The sequence below is a fragment of the Oncorhynchus keta genome, chromosome 8, assembly GCF_023373465.1.
Source record: "Oncorhynchus keta strain PuntledgeMale-10-30-2019 chromosome 8, Oket_V2, whole genome shotgun sequence".
Classification (NCBI taxonomy): Eukaryota; Metazoa; Chordata; class Actinopteri; order Salmoniformes; family Salmonidae; genus Oncorhynchus; species Oncorhynchus keta.
Genome location: NC_068428.1, coordinates 23,905,553 through 23,930,670, shown reverse-complemented (window position 1 = coordinate 23,930,670; position 25,118 = coordinate 23,905,553). Strand labels below are relative to the sequence as shown.

Here is a 25,118-nt window from a genome sequence, read left to right as displayed (position 1 = left end):
GGCTACATGAGGTGTGATACTGACCTTATCAAAACATATAGGCCTATGGGCTAGGCTACATGAGGTGTGATACTGACCTTATTAAAACATATAGGCCTATGGGCTAGGCTACATGAGGTGTGATACTGACCTTATCAAAACATATAGGACTATGGGCTAGGCTACATGAGGTGTGATACTGACCTTATTAAAACATATAGGCCTATGGGCTAGGCTACATGAGGTGTGATACTGACCTTATTAAAACATATAGGCCTATGGGCTAGGCTACATTAGGTGTGATACTAACCTTATTAAAACATATAGGACTATGGGCTAGGCTACATGAGGTGTGATACTGACCTTATTAAAACATATAGGCCTATGGGCTAGGCTACATGAGGTGTGATACTGACCTTATTAAAACATATAGGCCTATGGGCTAGGCTACATGAGGTGTGATACTGACCTTATTAAAACATATAGGCCTATGGGCTAGGCTACATGAGGTGTGATACTGACCTTATTAAAACATATAGGTCTATGGCCTAGGCTACATGAGGTGTGATACTAACCTTATTAAAACATATAGGACTATGGGCTAGGCTACATGTGGTGTGATACTGACCTTGTTAAAACATATAGGTCTATGGCCTAGGCTACATGAGGTGTGATACTAACCTTATTAAAACATATAGGACTATGGGCTAGGCTACATGTGGTGTGATACTGACCTTGTTAAAACATATAGGCCTATGGGCTAGGCTACATGAGGTGTGATACTGACCTTATTAAAACATAGGACTATGGGCTAGGCTACATGAGGTGTGATACTGACCTTATTAAAACATATAGGACTATGGGCTAGGCTACATGAGGTGTGATACTAACCTTATTAAAACATATAGGCCTATGGGCTAGGCTACATGAGGTGTGATACTGACCTTATTAAAACATATAGGCCTATGGGCTAGGCTACATGAGGTGTGATACTGACCTTATTAAAACATAGGCCTATGGGATAGGCTACATGAGGTGTGATACTGACCTTATTAAAACATATAGGCCTATGGGCTAGGCTACATGAGGTGTGATACTGACCTTATTAAAACATAGGCCTATGGGCTAGGCTACATGAGGTGTGATACTGACCTTATTAAAACATAGGCCTATGGGCTAGGCTACATGAGGTGTGATACTGACCTTATTAAAACATATAGGCCTATGGGCTAGGCTACATGAGGTGTGATACTGACCTTATTAAAACATATAGGACTATGGGCTAGGCTACATGAGGTGTGATACTGACCTTATTAAAACATATAGGCCTATGGGCTAGGCTACATGAGGTGTGATACTGACCTTATTAAAACATATAGGCCTATGGGCTAGGCTACATGAGGTGTGATACTGACCTTATTAAAACATAGGCCTATGGGATAGGCTACATGAGGTGTGATACTGACCTTATTAAAACATATAGGCCTATGGGCTAGGCTACATGAGGTGTGATACTGACCTTATTAAAACATAGGCCTATGGGCTAGGCTACATGAGGTGTGATACTGACCTTATTAAAACATAGGCCTATGGGCTAGGCTACATGAGGTGTGATACTGACCTTATTAAAACATATAGGCCTATGGGCTAGGCTACATGAGGTGTGATACTGACCTTATTAAAACATATAGGCCTATGGGCTAGGCTACATGAGGTGTGATACTGACCTTATTAAAACATAGGCCTATGGGCTAGGCTATATGAGGTGTGATACTGACCTTATTAAAACATAGGACTATGGGCTAGGCTACATGAGTGTGATACTGACCTTATTAAAACATAGGGCTATGGGCTAGGCTACATGTGGTGTGATACTGACCTTATTAAAACATATAGGACTATGGGCTAGGCTACATGAGGTGTGATACTGACCTTATTAAAACATAGGCCTATGGGCTAGGCTATATGAGGTGTGATACTGACCTTATTAAAACATAGGACTATGGGCTAGGCTACATGTGGTGTGATACTGACCTTATTAAAACATATAGGCCTATGGGCTAGGCTACATGAGGTGTGATACTGACCTTATTAAAACATATAGGCCTATGGGCTAGGCTACATGAGGTGTGATACTGACCTTATTAAAACATAGGCCTATGGGCTAGGCTACATGAGGTGTGATACTGACCTTATTAAAACATATAGGCCTATGGGCTAGGCTACATGAGGTGTGATACTGACCTTATTAAAACATAGGCCTATGGGCTAGGCTATATGAGGTGTGATACTGACCTTATTAAAACATAGGACTATGGGCTAGGCTACATGAGGTGTGATACTGACCTTATTAAAACATAGGACTATGGGCTAGGCTACATGTGGTGTGATACTGACGTTATTAAAACATAGGACTATGGGCTAGGCTACATGAGGTGTGATACTGACCTTATTAAAACATAGGCCTATGGGCTAGGCTATATGAGGTGTGATACTGACCTTATTAAAACATAGGCCTATGGGCTAGGCTACATGAGGTGTGATACTGACCTTATTAAAACATATAGGCCTATGGGCTAGGCTACATGAGTGTGATACTGACCTTATTAAAACATATAGGTCTATGGCCTAGGCTACATGAGGTGTGATACTAACCTTATTAAAACATATAGGACTATGGGCTAGGCTACATGTGGTGTGATACTGACCTTGTTAAAACATATAGGCCTATGGGCTAGGCTACATGAGGTGTGATACTGACCTTATTAAAACATATAGGCCTATGGGCTAGGCTACATGAGGTGTGATACTGACCTTATTAAAACATATAGGCCTATGGGCTAGGCTACATGAGGTGTGATACTGACCTTATTAAAACATATAGGTCTATGGCCTAGGCTACATGAGGTGTGATACTAACCTTATTAAAACATATAGGACTATGGGCTAGGCTACATGTGGTGTGATACTGACCTTGTTAAAACATATAGGTCTATGGCCTAGGCTACATGAGGTGTGATACTAACCTTATTAAAACATATAGGACTATGGGCTAGGCTACATGAGGTGTGATACTGACCTTATTAAAACATAGGCCTATGGGCTAGGCTACATGAGGTGTGATACTGACCTTATTAAAACATATAGGCCTATGGGCTAGGCTACATGAGGTGTGATACTGACCTTATTAAAACATATAGGTCTATGGCCTAGGCTACATGAGGTGTGATACTAACCTTATTAAAACATATAGGACTATGGGCTAGGCTACATGTGGTGTGATACTGACCTTGTTAAAACATATAGGCCTATGGGCTAGGCTACATGAGGTGTGATACTGACCTTATTAAAACATATAGGCCTATGGGCTAGGCTACATGAGGTGTGATACTGACCTTATTAAAACATAGGCCTATGGGCTAGGCTACATGAGGTGTGATACTGACCTTATTAAAACATATAGGTCTATGGCCTAGGCTACATGAGGTGTGATACTAACCTTATTAAAACATATAGGACTATGGGCTAGGCTACATGTGGTGTGATACTGACCTTGTTAAAACATATAGGCCTATGGGCTAGGCTACATGAGGTGTGATACTGACCTTATTAAAACATAGGACTATGGGCTAGGCTACATGAGGTGTGATACTGACCTTATCAAAACATATAGGCCTATGGGCTAGGCTACATGAGGTGTGATACTGACCTTATTAAAACATATAGGCCTATGGGCTAGGCTACATGTGGTGTGATACTGACCTTATTAAAACATATAGGCCTATGGGCTAGGCTACATGAGGTGTGATACTGACCTTATTAAAACATAGGCCTATGGGCTAGGCTATATGAGGTGTGATACTGACCTTATTAAAACATAGGACTATGGGCTAGGCTACATGAGGTGTGATACTGACCTTATTAAAACATAGGACTATGGGCTAGGCTACATGTGGTGTGATACTGACGTTATTAAAACATAGGACTATGGGCTAGGCTACATGTGGTGTGATACTAACCTTATTAAAACATAGGACTATGGGCTAGGCTACATGAGGTGTGATACTGACCTTATTAAAACATATAGGCCTATGGGCTAGGCTACATGAGGTGTGATACTGACCTTATTAAAACATATAGGTCTATGGCCTAGGCTACATGAGGTGTGATACTAACCTTATTAAAACATATAGGACTATGGGCTAGGCTACATGTGGTGTGATACTGACCTTGTTAAAACATATAGGCCTATGGGCTAGGCTACATGAGGTGTGATACTGACCTTATTAAAACATATAGGCCTATGGGCTAGGCTACATGAGGTGTGATACTGACCTTATTAAAACATATAGGCCTATGGGCTAGGCTACATGAGGTGTGATACTGACCTTATTAAAACATATAGGTCTATGGCCTAGGCTACATGAGGTGTGATACTAACCTTATTAAAACATATAGGACTATGGGCTAGGCTACATGTGGTGTGATACTGACCTTGTTAAAACATATAGGTCTATGGCCTAGGCTACATGAGGTGTGATACTAACCTTATTAAAACATATAGGACTATGGGCTAGGCTACATGTGGTGTGATACTGACCTTGTTAAAACATATAGGCCTATGGGCTAGGCTACATGAGGTGTGATACTGACCTTATTAAAACATAGGACTATGGGCTAGGCTACATGAGGTGTGATACTGACCTTATTAAAACATAGGCCTATGGGCTAGGCTATATGAGGTGTGATACTGACCTTATTAAAACATAGGCCTATGGGCTAGGCTATATGAGGTGTGATACTGACCTTATTAAAACATAGGACTATGGGCTAGGCTACATGAGGGTGTGATACTGACCTTATTAAAACATAGGCCTATGGGCTAGGCTATATGAGGTGTGATACTGACCTTATTAAAACATAGGACTATGGGCTAGGCTACATGTGGTGTGATACTGACCTTATTAAAACATATAGGACTATGGGCTAGGCTACATGAGGTGTGATACTGACCTTATTAAAACATAGGACTATGGGCTAGGCTACATGTGGTGTGATACTGACCTTATTAAAACATAGGACTATGGGCTAGGCTACATGTGGTGTGATACTGACCTTATTAAAACATATAGGCCTATGGGCTAGGCTACATGAGGTGTGATACTGACCTTATTAAAACATAGGACTATGGGCTAGGCTACATGAGGTGTGATACTGACCTTATTAAAACATATAGGCCTATGGGCTAGGCTACATGGTGTGATACTGACCTTATTAAAACATAGGCCTATGGGCTAGGCTACATGAGGTGTGATACTGACCTTATTAAAACATATAGGCCTATGGGCTAGGCTACATGAGGTGTGATACTGACCTTATTAAAACATAGGCCTATGGGCTAGGCTATATGAGGTGTGATACTGACCTTATTAAAACATAGGACTATGGGCTAGGCTACATGAGGTGTGATACTAACCTTATTAAAACATATAGGACTATGGGCTAGGCTACATGTGGTGTGATACTGACCTTGTTAAAACATATAGGCCTATGGGCTAGGCTACATGAGGTGTGATACTGACCTTATTAAAACATATAGGCCTATGGGCTAGGCTACATGAGGTGTGATACTGACCTTATTAAAACATATAGGCCTATGGGCTAGGCTACATGAGGTGTGATACTGACCTTATTAAAACATATAGGTCTATGGCCTAGGCTACATGAGGTGTGATACTAACCTTATTAAAACATATAGGACTATGGGCTAGGCTACATGTGGTGTGATACTGACCTTGTTAAAACATATAGGTCTATGGCCTAGGCTACATGAGGTGTGATACTAACCTTATTAAAACATATAGGACTATGGGCTAGGCTACATGTGGTGTGATACTGACCTTGTTAAAACATATAGGCCTATGGGCTAGGCTACATGAGGTGTGATACTGACCTTATTAAAACATAGGACTATGGGCTAGGCTACATGAGGTGTGATACTGACCTTATTAAAACATAGGCCTATGGGCTAGGCTATATGAGGTGTGATACTGACCTTATTAAAACATAGGCCTATGGGCTAGGCTATATGAGGTGTGATACTGACCTTATTAAAACATAGGACTATGGGCTAGGCTACATGAGGTGTGATACTGACCTTATTAAAACATAGGCCTATGGGCTAGGCTATATGAGGTGTGATACTGACCTTATTAAAACATAGGACTATGGGCTAGGCTACATGTGGTGTGATACTGACCTTATTAAAACATATAGGCCTATGGGCTAGGCTACATGAGGTGTGATACTGACCTTATTAAAACATAGGACTATGGGCTAGGCTACATGTGGTGTGATACTGACCTTATTAAAACATAGGACTATGGGCTAGGCTACATGTGGTGTGATACTGACCTTATTAAAACATATAGGACTATGGGCTAGGCTACATGAGGTGTGATACTGACCTTATTAAAACATAGGACTATGGGCTAGGCTACATGAGGTGTGATACTGACCTTATTAAAACATATAGGCCTATGGGCTAGGCTACATGAGGTGTGATACTGACCTTATTAAAACATAGGCCTATGGGCTAGGCTACATGAGGTGTGATACTGACCTTATTAAAACATATAGGCCTTTGGGCTAGGCTACATGAGGTGTGATACTGACCTTATTAAAACATAGGCCTATGGGCTAGGCTATGAGGTGTGATACTGACCTTATTAAAACATAGGACTATGGGCTAGGCTACATGAGGTGTGATACTGACCTTATTAAAACATAGGCCTATGGGCTAGGCTATATGAGGTGTGATACTGACCTTATTAAAACATAGGCCTATGGGCTAGGCTATATGAGGTGTGATACTGACCTTATTAAAACATAGGACTATGGGCTAGGCTACATGAGGTGTGATACTGACCTTATTAAAACATAGGCCTATGGGCTAGGCTATATGAGGTGTGATACTGACCTTATTAAAACATATAGGTCTATGGCCTAGGCTACATGAGGTGTGATACTAACCTTATTAAAACATATAGGACTATGGGCTAGGCTACATGTGGTGTGATACTGACCTTGTTAAAACATATAGGTCTATGGCCTAGGCTACATGAGGTGTGATACTAACCTTATTAAAACATATAGGACTATGGGCTAGGCTACATGTGGTGTGATACTGACCTTGTTAAAACATATAGGCCTATGGGCTAGGCTACATGAGGTGTGATACTGACCTTATTAAAACATAGGACTATGGGCTAGGCTACATGAGGTGTGATACTGACCTTATTAAAACATAGGCCTATGGGCTAGGCTATATGAGGTGTGATACTGACCTTATTAAAACATAGGCCTATGGGCTAGGCTATATGAGGTGTGATACTGACCTTATTAAAACATAGGACTATGGGCTAGGCTACATGAGGTGTGATACTGACCTTATTAAAACATAGGCCTATGGGCTAGGCTATATGAGGTGTGATACTGACCTTATTAAAACATAGGACTATGGGCTAGGCTACATGTGGTGTGATACTGACCTTATTAAAACATATAGGCCTATGGGCTAGGCTACATGAGGTGTGATACTGACCTTATTAAAACATAGGACTATGGGCTAGGCTACATGTGGTGTGATACTGACCTTATTAAAACATAGGACTATGGGCTAGGCTACATGTGGTGTGATACTGACCTTATTAAAACATATAGGCCTATGGGCTAGGCTACATGAGGTGTGATACTGACCTTATTAAAACATAGGACTATGGGCTAGGCTACATGAGGTGTGATACTGACCTTATTAAAACATATAGGCCTATGGGCTAGGCTACATGAGGTGTGATACTGACCTTATTAAAACATAGGCCTATGGGCTAGGCTACATGAGGTGTGATACTGACCTTATTAAAACATATAGGCCTATGGGCTAGGCTACATGAGGTGTGATACTGACCTTATTAAAACATAGGCCTATGGGCTAGGCTATATGAGGTGTGATACTGACCTTATTAAAACATAGGACTATGGGCTAGGCTACATGAGGTGTGATACTGACCTTATTAAAACATAGGACTATGGGCTAGGCTACATGTGGTGTGATACTGACGTTATTAAAACATAGGACTATGGGCTAGGCTACATGAGGTGTGATACTGACCTTATTAAAACATAGGCCTATGGGCTAGGCTATATGAGGTGTGATACTGACCTTATTAAAACATAGGCCTATGGGCTAGGCTACATGAGGTGTGATACTGACCTTATTAAAACATATAGGCCTATGGGCTAGGCTACATGAGGTGTGATACTGACCTTATTAAAACATATAGGTCTATGGCCTAGGCTACATGAGGTGTGATACTAACCTTATTAAAACATATAGGACTATGGGCTAGGCTACATGTGGTGTGATACTGACCTTGTTAAAACATATAGGCCTATGGGCTAGGCTACATGAGGTGTGATACTGACCTTATTAAAACATATAGGCCTATGGGCTAGGCTACATGAGGTGTGATACTGACCTTATTAAAACATATAGGCCTATGGGCTAGGCTACATGAGGTGTGATACTGACCTTATTAAAACATATAGGTCTATGGCCTAGGCTACATGAGGTGTGATACTAACCTTATTAAAACATATAGGACTATGGGCTAGGCTACATGTGGTGTGATACTGACCTTGTTAAAACATATAGGTCTATGGCCTAGGCTACATGAGGTGTGATACTAACCTTATTAAAACATATAGGACTATGGGCTAGGCTACATGAGGTGTGATACTGACCTTATTAAAACATAGGCCTATGGGCTAGGCTACATGAGGTGTGATACTGACCTTATTAAAACATATAGGCCTATGGGCTAGGCTACATGAGGTGTGATACTGACCTTATTAAAACATATAGGTCTATGGCCTAGGCTACATGAGGTGTGATACTAACCTTATTAAAACATATAGGACTATGGGCTAGGCTACATGTGGTGTGATACTGACCTTGTTAAAACATATAGGCCTATGGGCTAGGCTACATGAGGTGTGATACTGACCTTATTAAAACATATAGGCCTATGGGCTAGGCTACATGAGGTGTGATACTGACCTTATTAAAACATATAGGCCTATGGGCTAGGCTACATGAGGTGTGATACTGACCTTATTAAAACATATAGGTCTATGGCCTAGGCTACATGAGGTGTGATACTAACCTTATTAAAACATATAGGACTATGGGCTAGGCTACATGTGGTGTGATACTGACCTTGTTAAAACATATAGGCCTATGGGCTAGGCTACATGAGGTGTGATACTGACCTTATTAAAACATAGGACTATGGGCTAGGCTACATGAGGTGTGATACTGACCTTATTAAAACATAGGCCTATGGGCTAGGCTACATGAGGTGTGATACTGACCTTATTAAAACATAGGCCTATGGGCTAGGCTACATGAGGTGTGATACTGACCTTATTAAAACATATAGGCCTATGGGCTAGGCTACATGAGGTGTGATACTGACCTTATTAAAACATAGGCCTATGGGCTAGGCTATATGAGGTGTGATACTGACCTTATTAAAACATAGGACTATGGGCTAGGCTACATGAGGTGTGATACTGACCTTATTAAAACATAGGACTATGGGCTAGGCTACATGTGGTGTGATACTGACGTTATTAAAACATAGGACTATGGGCTAGGCTACATGAGGTGTGATACTGACCTTATTAAAACATAGGCCTATGGGCTAGGCTACATGAGGTGTGATACTGACCTTATTAAAACATAGGCCTATGGGCTAGGCTACATGAGGTGTGATACTGACCTTATTAAAAACATAGGTCTATGGCCTAGGCTACATGAGGTGTGATACTAACCTTATTAAAACATATAGGACTATGGGCTAGGCTACATGTGGTGTGATACTGACCTTGTTAAAACATATAGGCCTATGGGCTAGGCTACATGAGGTGTGATACTGACCTTATTAAAACATATAGGCCTATGGGCTAGGCTACATGAGGTGTGATACTGACCTTATTAAAACATATAGGCCTATGGGCTAGGCTACATGAGGTGTGATACTGACCTTATTAAAACATATAGGTCTATGGCCTAGGCTACATGAGGTGTGATACTAACCTTATTAAAACATATAGGACTATGGGCTAGCTAGGCTACATGTGGTGTGATACTGACCTTGTTAAAACATATAGGTCTATGGCCTAGGCTACATGAGGTGTGATACTAACCTTATTAAAACATATAGGACTATGGGCTAGGCTACATGTGGTGTGATACTGACCTTGTTAAAACATATAGGCCTATGGGCTAGGCTACATGAGGTGTGATACTGACCTTATTAAAACATAGGACTATGGGCTAGGCTACATGAGGTGTGATACTGACCTTATTAAAACATAGGCCTATGGGCTAGGCTATATGAGGTGTGATACTGACCTTATTAAAACATAGGCCTATGGGCTAGGCTATATGAGGTGTGATACTGACCTTATTAAAACATAGGACTATGGGCTAGGCTACATGAGGTGTGATACTGACCTTATTAAAACATAGGCCTATGGGCTAGGCTATATGAGGTGTGATACTGACCTTATTAAAACATAGGACTATGGGCTAGGCTACATGTGGTGTGATACTGACCTTATTAAAACATATAGGACTATGGGCTAGGCTACATGAGGTGTGATACTGTCCTTATTAAAACATAGGACTATGGGCTAGGCTACATGTGGTGTGATACTGACCTTATTAAAACATAGGACTATGGGCTAGGCTACATGTGGTGTGATACTAACCTTATTAAAACATATAGGACTATGGGCTAGGCTACATGAGGTGTGATACTGACCTTATTAAAACATAGGACTATGGGCTAGGCTACATGTGGTGTGATACTAACCTTATTAAAACATATAGGACTATGGGCTAGTCTACATGAGGTGTGATACTGACCTTATTAAAACATAGGCCTATGGGCTAGGCTACATGAGGTGTGATACTGACCTTATTAAAACATATAGGCATATGGGCTAGGCTACATGAGGTGTGATACTGACCTTATTAAAACATAGGCCTATGGGCTAGGCTATATGAGGTGTGATACTGACCTTATTAAAACATAGGACTATGGGCTAGGCTACATGAGGTGTGATACTGACCTTATTAAAACATAGGACTATGGGCTAGGCTACATGTGGTGTGATACTGACGTTATTAAAACATAGGACTATGGGCTAGGCTACATGAGGTGTGATACTGACCTTATTAAAACATAGGCCTATGGGCTAGGCTATATGAGGTGTGATACTGACCTTATTAAAACATAGGCCTATGGGCTAGGCTACATGAGGTGTGATACTGACCTTATTAAAACATATAGGCCTATGGGCTAGGCTACATGAGGTGTGATACTGACCTTATTAAAACATATAGGTCTATGGCCTAGGCTACATGAGGTGTGATACTAACCTTATTAAAACATATAGGACTATGGGCTAGGCTACATGTGGTGTGATACTGACCTTGTTAAAACATATAGGCCTATGGGCTAGGCTACATGAGGTGTGATACTGACCTTATTAAAACATATAGGCCTATGGGCTAGGCTACATGAGGTGTGATACTGACCTTATTAAAACATATAGGCCTATGGGCTAGGCTACATGAGGTGTGATACTGACCTTATTAAAACATATAGGTCTATGGCCTAGGCTACATGAGGTGTGATACTAACCTTATTAAAACATATAGGACTATGGGCTAGGCTACATGTGGTGTGATACTGACCTTGTTAAAACATATAGGTCTATGGCCTAGGCTACATGAGGTGTGATACTAACCTTATTAAAACATATAGGACTATGGGCTAGGCTACATGTGGTGTGATACTGACCTTGTTAAAACATATAGGCCTATGGGCTAGGCTACATGAGGTGTGATACTGACCTTATTAAAACATAGGACTATGGGCTAGGCTACATGAGGTGTGATACTGACCTTATTAAAACATATAGGACTATGGGCTAGGCTACATGAGGTGTGATACTAACCTTATTAAAACATATAGGAATATGGGTTAGGCTACATGAGGTGTGATACTGACCTTATTAAAACATATAGGCCTATGGGCTAGGCTACATGAGGTGTGATACTGACCTTATTAAAACATAGGCCTATGGGATAGGCTACATGAGGTGTGATACTGACCTTATTAAAATATAGGCCTATGGGCTAGGCTACATGAGGTGTGATACTGACCTTATTAAAACATATAGGCCTATGGGCTAGGCTACATGAGGTGTGATACTGACCTTATTAAAACATAGGCCTATGGGCTAGGCTATATGAGGTGTGATACTGACCTTATTAAAACATAGGACTATGGGCTAGGCTACATGAGGTGTGATACTGACCTTATTAAAACATAGGGCTATGGGCTAGGCTACATGTGGTGTGATACTGACCTTATTAAAACATATAGGACTATGGGCTAGGCTACATGAGGTGTGATACTGACCTTATTAAAACATAGGCCTAGGAGGCTATGAGGTGTGATACTGACCTTATTAAAACATAGGACTATGGGCTAGGCTACATGTGGTGTGATACTGACCTTATTAAAACATATAGGCCTATGGGCTAGGCTACATGAGGTGTGATACTGACCTTATTAAAACATATAGGCATATGGGCTAGGCTACATGAGGTGTGATACTGACCTTATTAAAACATAGGCCTATGGGCTAGGCTATATGAGGTGTGATACTGACCTTATTAAAACATAGGACTATGGGCTAGGCTACATGAGGTGTGATACTGACCTTATTAAAACATAGGGCTATGGGCTAGGCTACATGTGGTGTGATACTGACCTTATTAAAACATATAGGACTATGGGCTAGGCTACATGAGGTGTGATACTGACCTTATTAAAACATAGGCCTATGGGCTAGGCTATATGAGGTGTGATACTGACCTTATTAAAACATAGGACTATGGGCTAGGCTACATGTGGTGTGATACTGACCTTATTAAAACATATAGGCCTATGGGCTAGGCTACATGAGGTGTGATACTGACCTTATTAAAACATATAGGCCTATGGGCTAGGCTACATGAGGTGTGATACTGACCTTATTAAAACATAGGCCTATGGGCTAGGCTATATGAGGTGTGATACTGACCTTATTAAAACATAGGACTATGGGCTAGGCTACATGAGGTGTGATACTGACCTTATTAAAACATAGGCCTATGGGCTAGGCTATATGAGGTGTGATACTGACCTTATTAAAACATAGGACTATGGGCTAGGCTACATGTGGTGTGATACTGACCTTATTAAAACATATAGGCCTATGGGCTAGGCTACATGAGGTGTGATACTGACCTTATTAAAACATATAGGCCTATGGGCTAGGCTACATGAGGTGTGATACTGACCTTATTAAAACATAGGCCTATGGGCTAGGCTACATGAGGTGTGATACTGACCTTATTAAAACATATAGGCCTATGGGCTAGGCTACATGAGGTGTGATACTGACCTTATTAAAACATAGGCCTATGGGCTAGGCTATATGAGGTGTGATACTGACCTTATTAAAACATAGGACTATGGGCTAGGCTACATGAGGTGTGATACTGACCTTATTAAAACATAGGACTATGGGCTAGGCTACATGTGGTGTGATACTGACGTTATTAAAACATAGGACTATGGGCTAGGCTACATGAGGTGTGATACTGACCTTATTAAAACATAGGCCTATGGGCTAGGCTATATGAGGTGTGATACTGACCTTATTAAAACATAGGCCTATGGGCTAGGCTACATGAGGTGTGATACTGACCTTATTAAAACATATAGGCCTATGGGCTAGGCTACATGAGGTGTGATACTGACCTTATTAAAACATATAGGTCTATGGCCTAGGCTACATGAGGTGTGATACTAACCTTATTAAAACATATAGGACTATGGGCTAGGCTACATGTGGTGTGATACTGACCTTGTTAAAACATATAGGCCTATGGGCTAGGCTACATGAGGTGTGATACTGACCTTATTAAAACATATAGGCCTATGGGCTAGGCTACATGAGGTGTGATACTGACCTTATTAAAACATATAGGCCTATGGGCTAGGCTACATGAGGTGTGATACTGACCTTATTAAAACATATAGGTCTATGGCCTAGGCTACATGAGGTGTGATACTAACCTTATTAAAACATATAGGACTATGGGCTAGGCTACATGTGGTGTGATACTGACCTTGTTAAAACATATAGGTCTATGGCCTAGGCTACATGAGGTGTGATACTAACCTTATTAAAACATATAGGACTATGGGCTAGGCTACATGTGGTGTGATACTGACCTTGTTAAAACATAGGCCTATGGGCTAGGCTACATGAGGTGTGATACTGACCTTATTAAAACATAGGACTATGGGCTAGGCTACATGAGGTGTGATACTGACCTTATTAAAACATATAGGCCTATGGGCTAGGCTACATGAGGTGTGATACTGACCTTATTAAAACATATAGGCCTATGGGCTAGGCTACATGAGGTGTGATACTAACCTTATTAAAACATATAGGACTATGGGCTAGGCTACATGTGGTGTGATACTGACCTTATTAAAACATATAGGACTATGGGCTAGGCTACATGAGGTGTGATACTGACCTTATTAAAACATATAGGCCTATGGGCTAGGCTACATGAGGTGTGATACTGACCTTATTAAAACATATAGGCCTATGGGCTAGGCTACATGAGGTGTGATACTGACCTTATTAAAACATATAGGTCTATGGCCTAGGCTACATGAGGTGTGATACTAACCTTATTAAAACATATAGGACTATGGGCTAGGCTACATGTGGTGTGATACTGACCTTGTTAAAACATATAGGTCTATGGCCTAGGCTACATGAGGTGTGATACTAACCTTATTAAAACATATAGGACTATGGGCTAGGCTACATGTGGTGTGATACTGACCTTGTTAAAACATATAGGCCTATGGGCTAGGCTACATGAGGTGTGATACTGACCTTATTAAAACATAGGACTATGGGCTAGGCTACATGAGGTGTGATACTGACCTTATTAAAACATATAGGACTATGGGCTAGGCTACATGAGGTGTGATACTAACCTTATTAAAACATATAGGCCTATGGGCTAGGCTACATGAGGTGTGATACTGACCTTATTAAAACATATAGGCCTATGGGCTAGGCTACATGAGGTGTGATACTGACCTTATTAAAACATAGGCCTATGGGATAGGCTACATGAGGTGTGATACTGACCTTATTAAAACATATAGGCCTATGGGCTAGGCTACATGAGGTGTGATACTGACCTTATTAAAACATATAGGCCTATGGGCTATGCTACATGAGGTGTGATACTGACCTTATTAAAACATAGGCCTATGGGCTAGGCTATATGAGGTGTGATACTGACCTTATTAAAACATAGGACTATGGGCTAGGCTACATGAGGTGTGATACTGACCTTATTAAAACATAGGGCTATGGGCTAGGCTACATGTGGTGTGATACTGACCTTATTAAAACATATAGGACTATGGGCTAGGCTACATGAGGTGTGATACTGACCTTATTAAAACATAGGCCTATGGGCTAGGCTATATGAGGTGTGATACTGACCTTATTAAAACATAGGACTATGGGCTAGGCTACATGTGGTGTGATACTGACCTTATTAAAACATATAGGCCTATGGGCTAGGCTACATGAGGTGTGATACTGACCTTATTAAAACATATAGGCATATGGGCTAGGCTACATGAGGTGTGATACTGACCTTATTAAAACATAGGCCTATGGGCTAGGCTATATGAGGTGTGATACTGACCTTATTAAAACATAGGACTATGGGCTAGGCTACATGAGGTGTGATACTGACCTTATTAAAACATAGGGCTATGGGCTAGGCTACATGTGGTGTGATACTGACCTTATTAAAACATATAGGACTATGGGCTAGGCTACATGAGGTGTGATACTGACCTTATTAAAACATAGGCCTATGGGCTAGGCTATATGAGGTGTGATACTGACCTTATTAAAACATAGGACTATGGGCTAGGCTACATGTGGTGTGATACTGACCTTATTAAAACATATAGGCCTATGGGCTAGGCTACATGAGGTGTGATACTGACCTTATTAAAACATATAGGCCTATGGGCTAGGCTACATGAGGTGTGATACTGACCTTATTAAAACATAGGCCTATGGGCTAGGCTATATGAGGTGTGATACTGACCTTATTAAAACATAGGACTATGGGCTAGGCTACATGAGGTGTGATACTGACCTTATTAAAACATAGGCCTATGGGCTAGGCTATATGAGGTGTGATACTGACCTTATTAAAACATAGGACTATGGGCTAGGCTACATGTGGTGTGATACTGACCTTATTAAAACATATAGGCCTATGGGCTAGGCTACATGAGGTGTGATACTGACCTTATTAAAACATAGGACTATGGGCTAGGCTACATGTGGTGTGATACTGACCTTATTAAAACATAGGACTATGGGCTAGGCTACATGTGGTGTGATACTGACCTTATTAAAACATATAGGCCTATGGGCTAGGCTACATGAGGTGTGATACTGACCTTATTAAAACATAGGACTATGGGCTAGGCTACATGAGGTGTGATACTGACCTTATTAAAACATATAGGCCTATGGGCTAGGCTACATGAGGTGTGATACTGACCTTATTAAAACATAGGCCTATGGGCTAGGCTACATGAGGTGTGATACTGACCTTATTAAAACATATAGGCCTATGGGCTAGGCTACATGAGGTGTGATACTGACCTTATTAAAACATAGGCCTATGGGCTAGGCTATATGAGGTGTGATACTGACCTTATTAAAACATAGGACTATGGGCTAGGCTACATGAGGTGTGATACTGACCTTATTAAAACATAGGACTATGGGCTAGGCTACATGTGGTGTGATACTGACGTTATTAAAACATAGGACTATGGGCTAGGCTACATGAGGTGTGATACTGACCTTATTAAAACATAGGCCTATGGGCTAGGCTATATGAGGTGTGATACTGACCTTATTAAAACATAGGCCTATGGGCTAGGCTACATGAGGTGTGATACTGACCTTATTAAAACATATAGGCCTATGGGCTAGGCTACATGAGGTGTGATACTGACCTTATTAAAACATATAGGTCTATGGCCTAGGCTACATGAGGTGTGATACTAACCTTATTAAAACATATAGGACTATGGGCTAGGCTACATGTGGTGTGATACTGACCTTGTTAAAACATATAGGCCTATGGGCTAGGCTACATGAGGTGTGATACTGACCTTATTAAAACATAGGACTATGGGCTAGGCTACATGAGGTGTGATACTGACCTTATTAAAACATATAGGACTATGGGCTAGGCTACATGAGGTGTGATACTGACCTTATTAAAACATATAGGCCTATGGGCTAGGCTACATGAGGTGTGATACTGACCTTATTAAAACATATAGGCCTATGGGCTAGGCTACATGAGGTGTGATACTGACCTTATTAAAACATAGGCCTATGGGCTAGGCTACATGAGGTGTGATACTGACCTTATTAAAACATATAGGCCTATGGGCTAGGCTACATGAGGTGTGATACTGACCTTATTAAAACATATAGGCCTATGGGCTAGGCTACATGAGGTGTGATACTGACCTTATTAAAACATAGGCCTATGGGCTAGGCTATATGAGGTGTGATACTGACCTTATTAAAACATAGGACTATGGGCTAGGCTACATGAGGTGTGATACTGACCTTATTAAAACATAGGGCTATGGGCTAGGCTACATGTGGTGTGATACTGACCTTATTAAAACATATAGGACTATGGGCTAGGCTACATGAGGTGTGATACTGACCTTATTAAAACATAGGCCTATGGGCTAGGCTATATGAGGTGTGATACTGACCTTATTAAAACATAGGACTATGGGCTAGGCTACATGTGGTGTGATACTGACCTTATTAAAACATATAGGCCTATGGGCTAGGCTACATGAGGTGTGATACTGACCTTATTAAAACATATAGGTCTATGGCCTAGGCTACATGAGGTGTGATACTAACCTTATTAAAACATATAGGACTATGGGCTAGGCTACATGTGGTGTGATACTGACCTTGTTAAAACATATAGGCCTATGGGCTAGGCTACATGAGGTGTGATACTGACCTTATTAAAACATAGGACTATGGGCTAGGCTACATGAGGTGTGATACTGACCTTATTAAAACATATAGGACTATGGGCTAGGCTACATGAGGTGTGATACTAACCTTATTAAAACATATAGGCCTATGGGCTAGGCTACATGAGGTGTGATACTGACCTTATTAAAACATATAGGCCTATGGGCTAGGCTACATGAGGTGTGATACTGACCTTATTAAAACATAGGCCTATGGGCTAGGCTACATGAGGTGTGATACTGACCTTATTAAAACATATAGGCCTATGGGCTAGGCTACATGAGGTGTGATACTGACCTTATTAAAACATATAGGCCTATGGGCTAGGCTACATGAGGTGTGATACTGACCTTATTAAAACATAGGCCTATGGGCTAGGCTATATGAGGTGTGATACTGACCTTATTAAAACATAGGACTATGGGCTAGGCTACATGAGGTGTGATACTGACCTTATTAAAACATAGGGCTATGGGCTAGGCTACATGTGGTGTGATACTGACCTTATTAAAACATATAGGACTATGGGCTAGGCTACATGAGGTGTGATACTGACCTTATTAAAACATAGGCCTATGGGCTAGGCTATATGAGGTGTGATACTGACCTTATTAAAACATAGGACTATGGGCTAGGCTACATGTGGTGTGATACTGACCTTATTAAAACATATAGGCCTATGGGCTAGGCTACATGAGGTGTGATACTGACCTTATTAAAACATATAGGCCTATGGGCTAGGCTACATGAGGTGTGATACTGACCTTATTAAAACATAGGCCTATGGGCTAGGCTATATGAGGTGTGATACTGACCTTATTAAAACATAGGACTATGGGCTAGGCTACATGAGGTGTGATACTGACCTTATTAAAACATAGGGCTATGGGCTAGGCTACATGAGGTGTGATACTGACCTTATTAAAACATAGGACTATGGGCTAGGCTACATGAGGTGTGATACTGACCTTATTAAAACATAGGGCTATGGGCTAGGCTACATGTGGTGTGATACTGACCTTATTAAAACATATAGGACTATGGGCTAGGCTACATGAGGTGTGATACTGACCTTATTAAAACATAGGCCTATGGGCTAGGCTATATGAGGTGTGATACTGACCTTATTAAAACATAGGACTATGGGCTAGGCTACATGTGGTGTGATACTGACCTTATTAAAACATATAGGCCTATGGGCTAGGCTACATGAGGTGTGATACTGACCTTATTAAAACATATAGGCCTATGGGCTAGGCTACATGAGATGTGATACTGACCTTATTAAAACATAGGCCTATGGGCTAGGCTATATGAGGTGTGATACTGACCTTATTAAAACATAGGACTATGGGCTAGGCTACATGAGGTGTGATACTGACCTTATTAAAACATAGGCCTATGGGCTAGGCTATATGAGGTGTGATACTGACCTTATTAAAACATAGGACTATGGGCTAGGCTACATGTGGTGTGATACTGACCTTATTAAAACATATAGGCCTATGGGCTAGGCTACATGAGGTGTGATACTGACCTTATTAAAACATAGGACTATGGGCTAGGCTACATGTGGTGTGATACTGACCTTATTAAAACATAGGACTATGGGCTAGGCTACATGTGGTGTGATACTGACCTTATTAAAACATATAGGCCTATGGGCTAGGCTACATGAGGTGTGATACTGACCTTATTAAAACATAGGACTATGGGCTAGGCTACATGAGGTGTGATACCGACCTTATTAAAACATAGGCCTATGGGCTAGGCTATATGAGGTGTGATACTGACCTTATTAAAACATAGGACTATGGGCTAGGCTACATGAGGTGTGATACTGACCTTATTAAAACATATAGGCCTATGGGCTAGGCTACATGAGGTGTGATACTGACCTTATTAAAACATAGGCCTATGGGCTAGGCTACATGAGGTGTGATACTGACCTTATTAAAACATAGGCCTATGGGCTAGGCTACATGAGGTGTGATACTGACCTTATTAAAACATATAGGCCTATGGGCTAGGCTACATGAGGTGTGATACTGACCTTATTAAAACATATAAGGCCTATGGGCTAGTCTACATGAGGTGTGATACTGACCTTATTAAAACATAGGACTATGGGCTAGGCTACATGTGGTGTGATACTGACCTTATTAAAACATATAGGCCTATGGGCTAGGCTACATGAGGTGTGATACTGACCTTATTAAAACATATAGGACTATGGGCTAGGCTACATGAGGTGTGATACTGACCTTATTAAAACATATAGGCCTATGGGCTAGGCTACATGAGGTGTGATACTGACCTTATTAAAACATATAGGCCTATGGGCTAGGCTACATGAGGTGTGATACTGACCTTATTAAAACATATAGGCCTATGGGCTAGGCTACATGAGGTGTGATACTGACCTTATTAAAACATATAGGACTATGGGCTAGGCTACATGTGGTGTGATACTGACCTTATCAAAACATATAGGCCTATGGGCTAGGCTACATGAGGTGTGATACTGACCTTATTAAAACATATAGGCCTATGGGCTAGGCTACATGTGGTGTGATACTGACCTTATTAAAACATATAGGCCTATGGGCTAGGCTACATGAGGTGCGTGACTATGATTTGAAAAAGTTGCAAAATAAAGCATGCGATAGGCATCATTCACAGGTGATCATATATCATTCACAAGTGATAGATTAACATTGTCACCAATGACACTTCTTGATTTAGTCTTTACATACGCCTAATAATATATGTGTGAAATTTGTTTTGATATAGAACAGACCATTATCATGCACCTGTCTCGAAACAGAGGCAGGGGGAAAAAAATACATGTCATCTATGCACTTAAATAGCAAATGGAGGACACCTTTACCGTGGTTCATTTTTATGCCAGCCAGGTAGGCTATACTCCCGTTGTAATGAGAAGCAATGTGCTTAATATTAGAAAGTTGAGAAATGAAATAAATACAATAGGCCTAGCCTATAGAAAGCTGATGGGATCCTCCTGTTTTTAATAGAGGCCATCACTCTGTTTCCTCACGCAATTGCATAGCCTATAGAAATGTTGCGCAACATAAGCTCATGGGCTCTCATGAAGTGTTTGATTACATTTGCATTGATGTCAGAGTAATTAGAGGGACAATAGAGTGCTGAGTACCAGGAAGTTAGCATATTTGGTAGGCTACTAATGACCATCAGCAGCAGCAGAGCTTGGTGAAGCCTAATTACCGTGACTAAATGGTCACGTGGAATTTGACTGCCGTCATGACTCGTGACTGCCGGTGTGGCAGTAATACGGTCACCGCAACAGCCCTAGTTGTGGGTTGTTAGTTTGAACTCAAGGTTGGGTAGGTGAGGTGTACCTTCATGCTTTCTCCTATGAGCATACGGTACATACGTTTCTCAGTGATGGAGGTGCGTACATCCAGGTTGGAGGTCTTGTTCTTTATGTTCTGGGCCAGAGTGAAGATGTCCTCCAGCTGGGGGTGACGCTGCTCCAGGTCACTTTTAGTCACCTGGACAGAATATTTCATTATAAAGTCCCTTTTACATGAACATATTACAGTAACCACAACCACAGGTGCAAATACTATTACAAACACGACTCCCTGGTATAGAGGTTTACCTACATACACACTCACTCAATGTTCATGGCAAGTTACAGTATATGCCACAGGTGACTAAAGTCATCACCCAGTACACTCCACCAGTCCCCATTAATTCATACACACCTGTAGGCGTCCCATGGTGGTGCGTATCTCCTCTGTGTCCCCTACAGTAACGATGTTGGACTTGAGCATCTGTGTGATGAGCAGCAGCCAGTCAGCCAGCTCTGTGGCCGTCTCGTTCAGATCTGTGGGGGCCACCAGCTCTGGGCTGCGGGGGGTCTGGTGGTGCCGGTCCTCACTCATCAGACTGGCCATCTGTACTGCCGATGGGACCACTGACACTGGGGATGGACACGGGGGGAAGAGGGAGGTAGAGAGAGGCCAATTTGATTCGATCCAATGTTTATTTGTATTCAGTTTTGCCATTGCCAGATTACAAATTCTGTTGTTAAAAACAGATAGGAATGTTAAAGTAGTAACTAGTAATTCATAATTCTGTTTAAGTTACCTGAGAGTTGTTGTTGTTGGGCGACATGGTGGGTCCATGGAGAAGAAACAGGATGTTGCAATGGAGACAACATAGGTGGGTGTTGAGAATCCTTCAACCTTCCGTCCAGAGCCTTCCAGTCTGCCGCCAGCTGCTCTACCTTACTCTACACACAGGGGGCACAGGAGAGCACACACACATCTGTCTTCACTTGGAGTTACAGTCGATGTTGACTACAGTTTTTGTCCTGTTGTTTCATGGGGTATTTTGTGTTCATTGTGTGGTGATGCAACTGTGTTATGCTTGTTGTTGGCCAAAGCAGACCTTCTCCAGGGGAAGCAGCTGTTGTCGTCTTTGTAGTTCTATGGAGCGGGCCAACAGTTCCTCAAGCTCTCTCTTACGCTCCCTCATAGCTGCTGCCAGAACCTACAACACAGAGAGAGACAGACAGACATAGAGACAGACAGACATAGAGACAGACAGACATAGAGACAGACAGACAGGAGTGGCTGAATGTCTCCATCTAAAGGAGACAGTTATGGTCCAATCAAATAAAGAGACCTTGTTAACAAAGTACAATAAAACACTGGATTTAAGGTTCTGCCTAGGCATCTTCAATTTAGCGTGGTTAGCCAACGTGCTGTGTGTGAGTATTACCTGGCTCTCTGCAGGGCTTACACCTCTCCCACTGAGGCTCTGGTGTGTGACCTGGACCCAGTCGGTCATTCTGTTCATCTTGTCCTGGAACTGACCATGACTCTGTAGGTTCCCCTCCACCTCTCCTACTTTATCTAACAACTCTTGAGTCACCTAGAGGAGAAGCAGGGAGGAAGGAAAACAGAGACAAAGAGACAGACAAGAAATGGAGAGAAGGTAAAGGAGAGAGATTGTCAATTTCCATTAGCACTTTTTTATTGTTACTCTCTTCTCCAGTTTAAGTTGACATTAAGGCTACTTAGTTGCATTAGGTTCATTAGGAAATGTAGGTTGAATAGGTCCTTCTCACCTTGCTCCAGTTGAGGTTGATGGTCCTAAGTTTGCTCATGTGCTGATCTCTCTCCTGAGGACTCACACTCTGATTGGCCAGAATCTGGGGGCCGTTCTTGTTCAGCCAACCAAGACGCTCGTTCTGGGTGTCCATCTCCTCAGCCAGGGTCTAGAGTGAGATAGGTGAAAGAGAGGTGAAGGAGGGTTAGGGAGAGATGAGAGGTGTAGGAGGGTTAGGGAGAGATGAGAGAGAGGTGAAGGAGGGTTAGGGAGAGATGAGAGAGAGGTGAAGGAGGGTTAGGGAGAGATGAGAGAGAGGTGAAGGAGGGTTAGGGAGAGATGAGAGAGAGGTGAAGGAGGGTTAGGGAGAGATGAGAGAGAGGTGAAGGAGGGTTAGGGAGAGATGAGAGGTGAATCAGGGTTAGGGAGAGATGAGAGGTGAAGGAGGGTTAGGGAGAGGTGAGAGGTGAAGGAGGGTTAGGGAGAGATGAGAGGTGAAGGAGGGTTAGGGAGAGATGAGAGGTGAAGGAGGGTTAGGGAGAGATGAGAGGTGAAGGAGGGTTAGGGAGAGATGAGAGGTGTAGGAGGGTTAGGGAGAGATGAGAGAGAGGTGAAGGAGGGTTAGAGAGAGATGAGAGAGAGGTGAAGGAGGGTTAGGGAGAGATGAGAGAGAGGTGAAGGAGGGTTAGGGAGAGATGAGAGAGAGGTGAAGGAGGGTTAGGGAGAGATGAGAGAGAGGTGAAGGAGGGTTAGGGAGAGATGAGAGAGAGGTGAAGGAGGGTTAGGGAGAGATGAGAGAGAGTTGAAGGAGGGTTAGGGAGAGATGAGAGGTGAAGGAGGGTTAGGGAGAGATGAGAGGGAAGTAACAGGGAGATGAAAAGGGGGTAATTTGATTATTAAGGGGTGAATGAAGGGGTTGGAAAAGATGTGGGTTAGGGGGGCAACAGGTTCTGGCCCTGAGCCTTACCTTGAGTTCTTTGAGGTTCTTGTCGGTAGCGGTGACAGGAAGAGAGCTCACAGCACACTCAGCCTCTTCCAGCCACAGAGCCAGGTCTCCACTACACCTCACCAGCTCTGATAAGGCAGGGTCACCTCCAGCCAGCCTGCACACACATACACAGGTACAAACACACACGCATACATACACAGGTACAAACACACACACACATACACACACACAGGTACAAACACACATTCAAACACACACACATACACAGGTACAAACACACACACACACACAGATTGAGATGTATTTCTCTACGGCTGCCGTGTGCATGCCTAATCCTAACGTTTAGGATATATTTGTATACTGATCCATCATGCTGATATCAACCATTACAGCCTAGGACATTGATGCAGAAAATATTCATAAATTTGGATAAATGGATAAACTATTTCATTGGTGCATATCTGCACCATAGTAACAGTAACATTCTAGTTAATCCTCCTCATATAAACATACAAAAATATTTAAACATGCTTTTTCCATTGGACACAATTTTTGAGGCCCGAAATGCCCTTCATATCACCCTTAAAAAACGGTACTATTTTTAGGGCGACTGTGCTTCGTTTCCATGGTGTTCATCTCCGTGGTTACCTGCGCTGTCTGTCCAGCACCTGTCTTTGCACGGCCCTGCAGCGCTGTCCCAGGGCCTCCAACTTGTTCTCCATCAGTGGCCCATCAGGGGCCGACA

At 42.0% G+C, this 25,118-nt stretch overlaps 1 protein-coding gene across 2 annotated transcripts in view; it reads right to left on the bottom strand.

The window, feature by feature from the left end:
• The window catches only part of utrn (utrophin), a 151,195-nt gene that overhangs the window by 3,573 nt on the left and 122,504 nt on the right, over window positions 1-25,118 (bottom strand). For both annotated transcript variants that reach the window (XM_052523864.1, XM_052523865.1), the window contains 8 exons: window positions 25,022-25,118; window positions 24,392-24,527; window positions 23,444-23,593; window positions 23,095-23,247; window positions 22,762-22,863; window positions 22,459-22,603; window positions 22,074-22,291; window positions 21,740-21,857 (listed from right to left, as the gene is read on the bottom strand). The exon at window positions 25,022-25,118 is cut by the window's right edge and continues 79 nt beyond it. In XM_052523864.1, coding sequence (XP_052379824.1) covers window positions 21,740-21,857; window positions 22,074-22,291; window positions 22,459-22,603; window positions 22,762-22,863; window positions 23,095-23,247; window positions 23,444-23,593; window positions 24,392-24,527; window positions 25,022-25,118 — 1,119 coding nt within the window. The remainder of the gene's footprint in view (window positions 1-21,739; window positions 21,858-22,073; window positions 22,292-22,458; window positions 22,604-22,761; window positions 22,864-23,094; window positions 23,248-23,443; window positions 23,594-24,391; window positions 24,528-25,021) is intronic.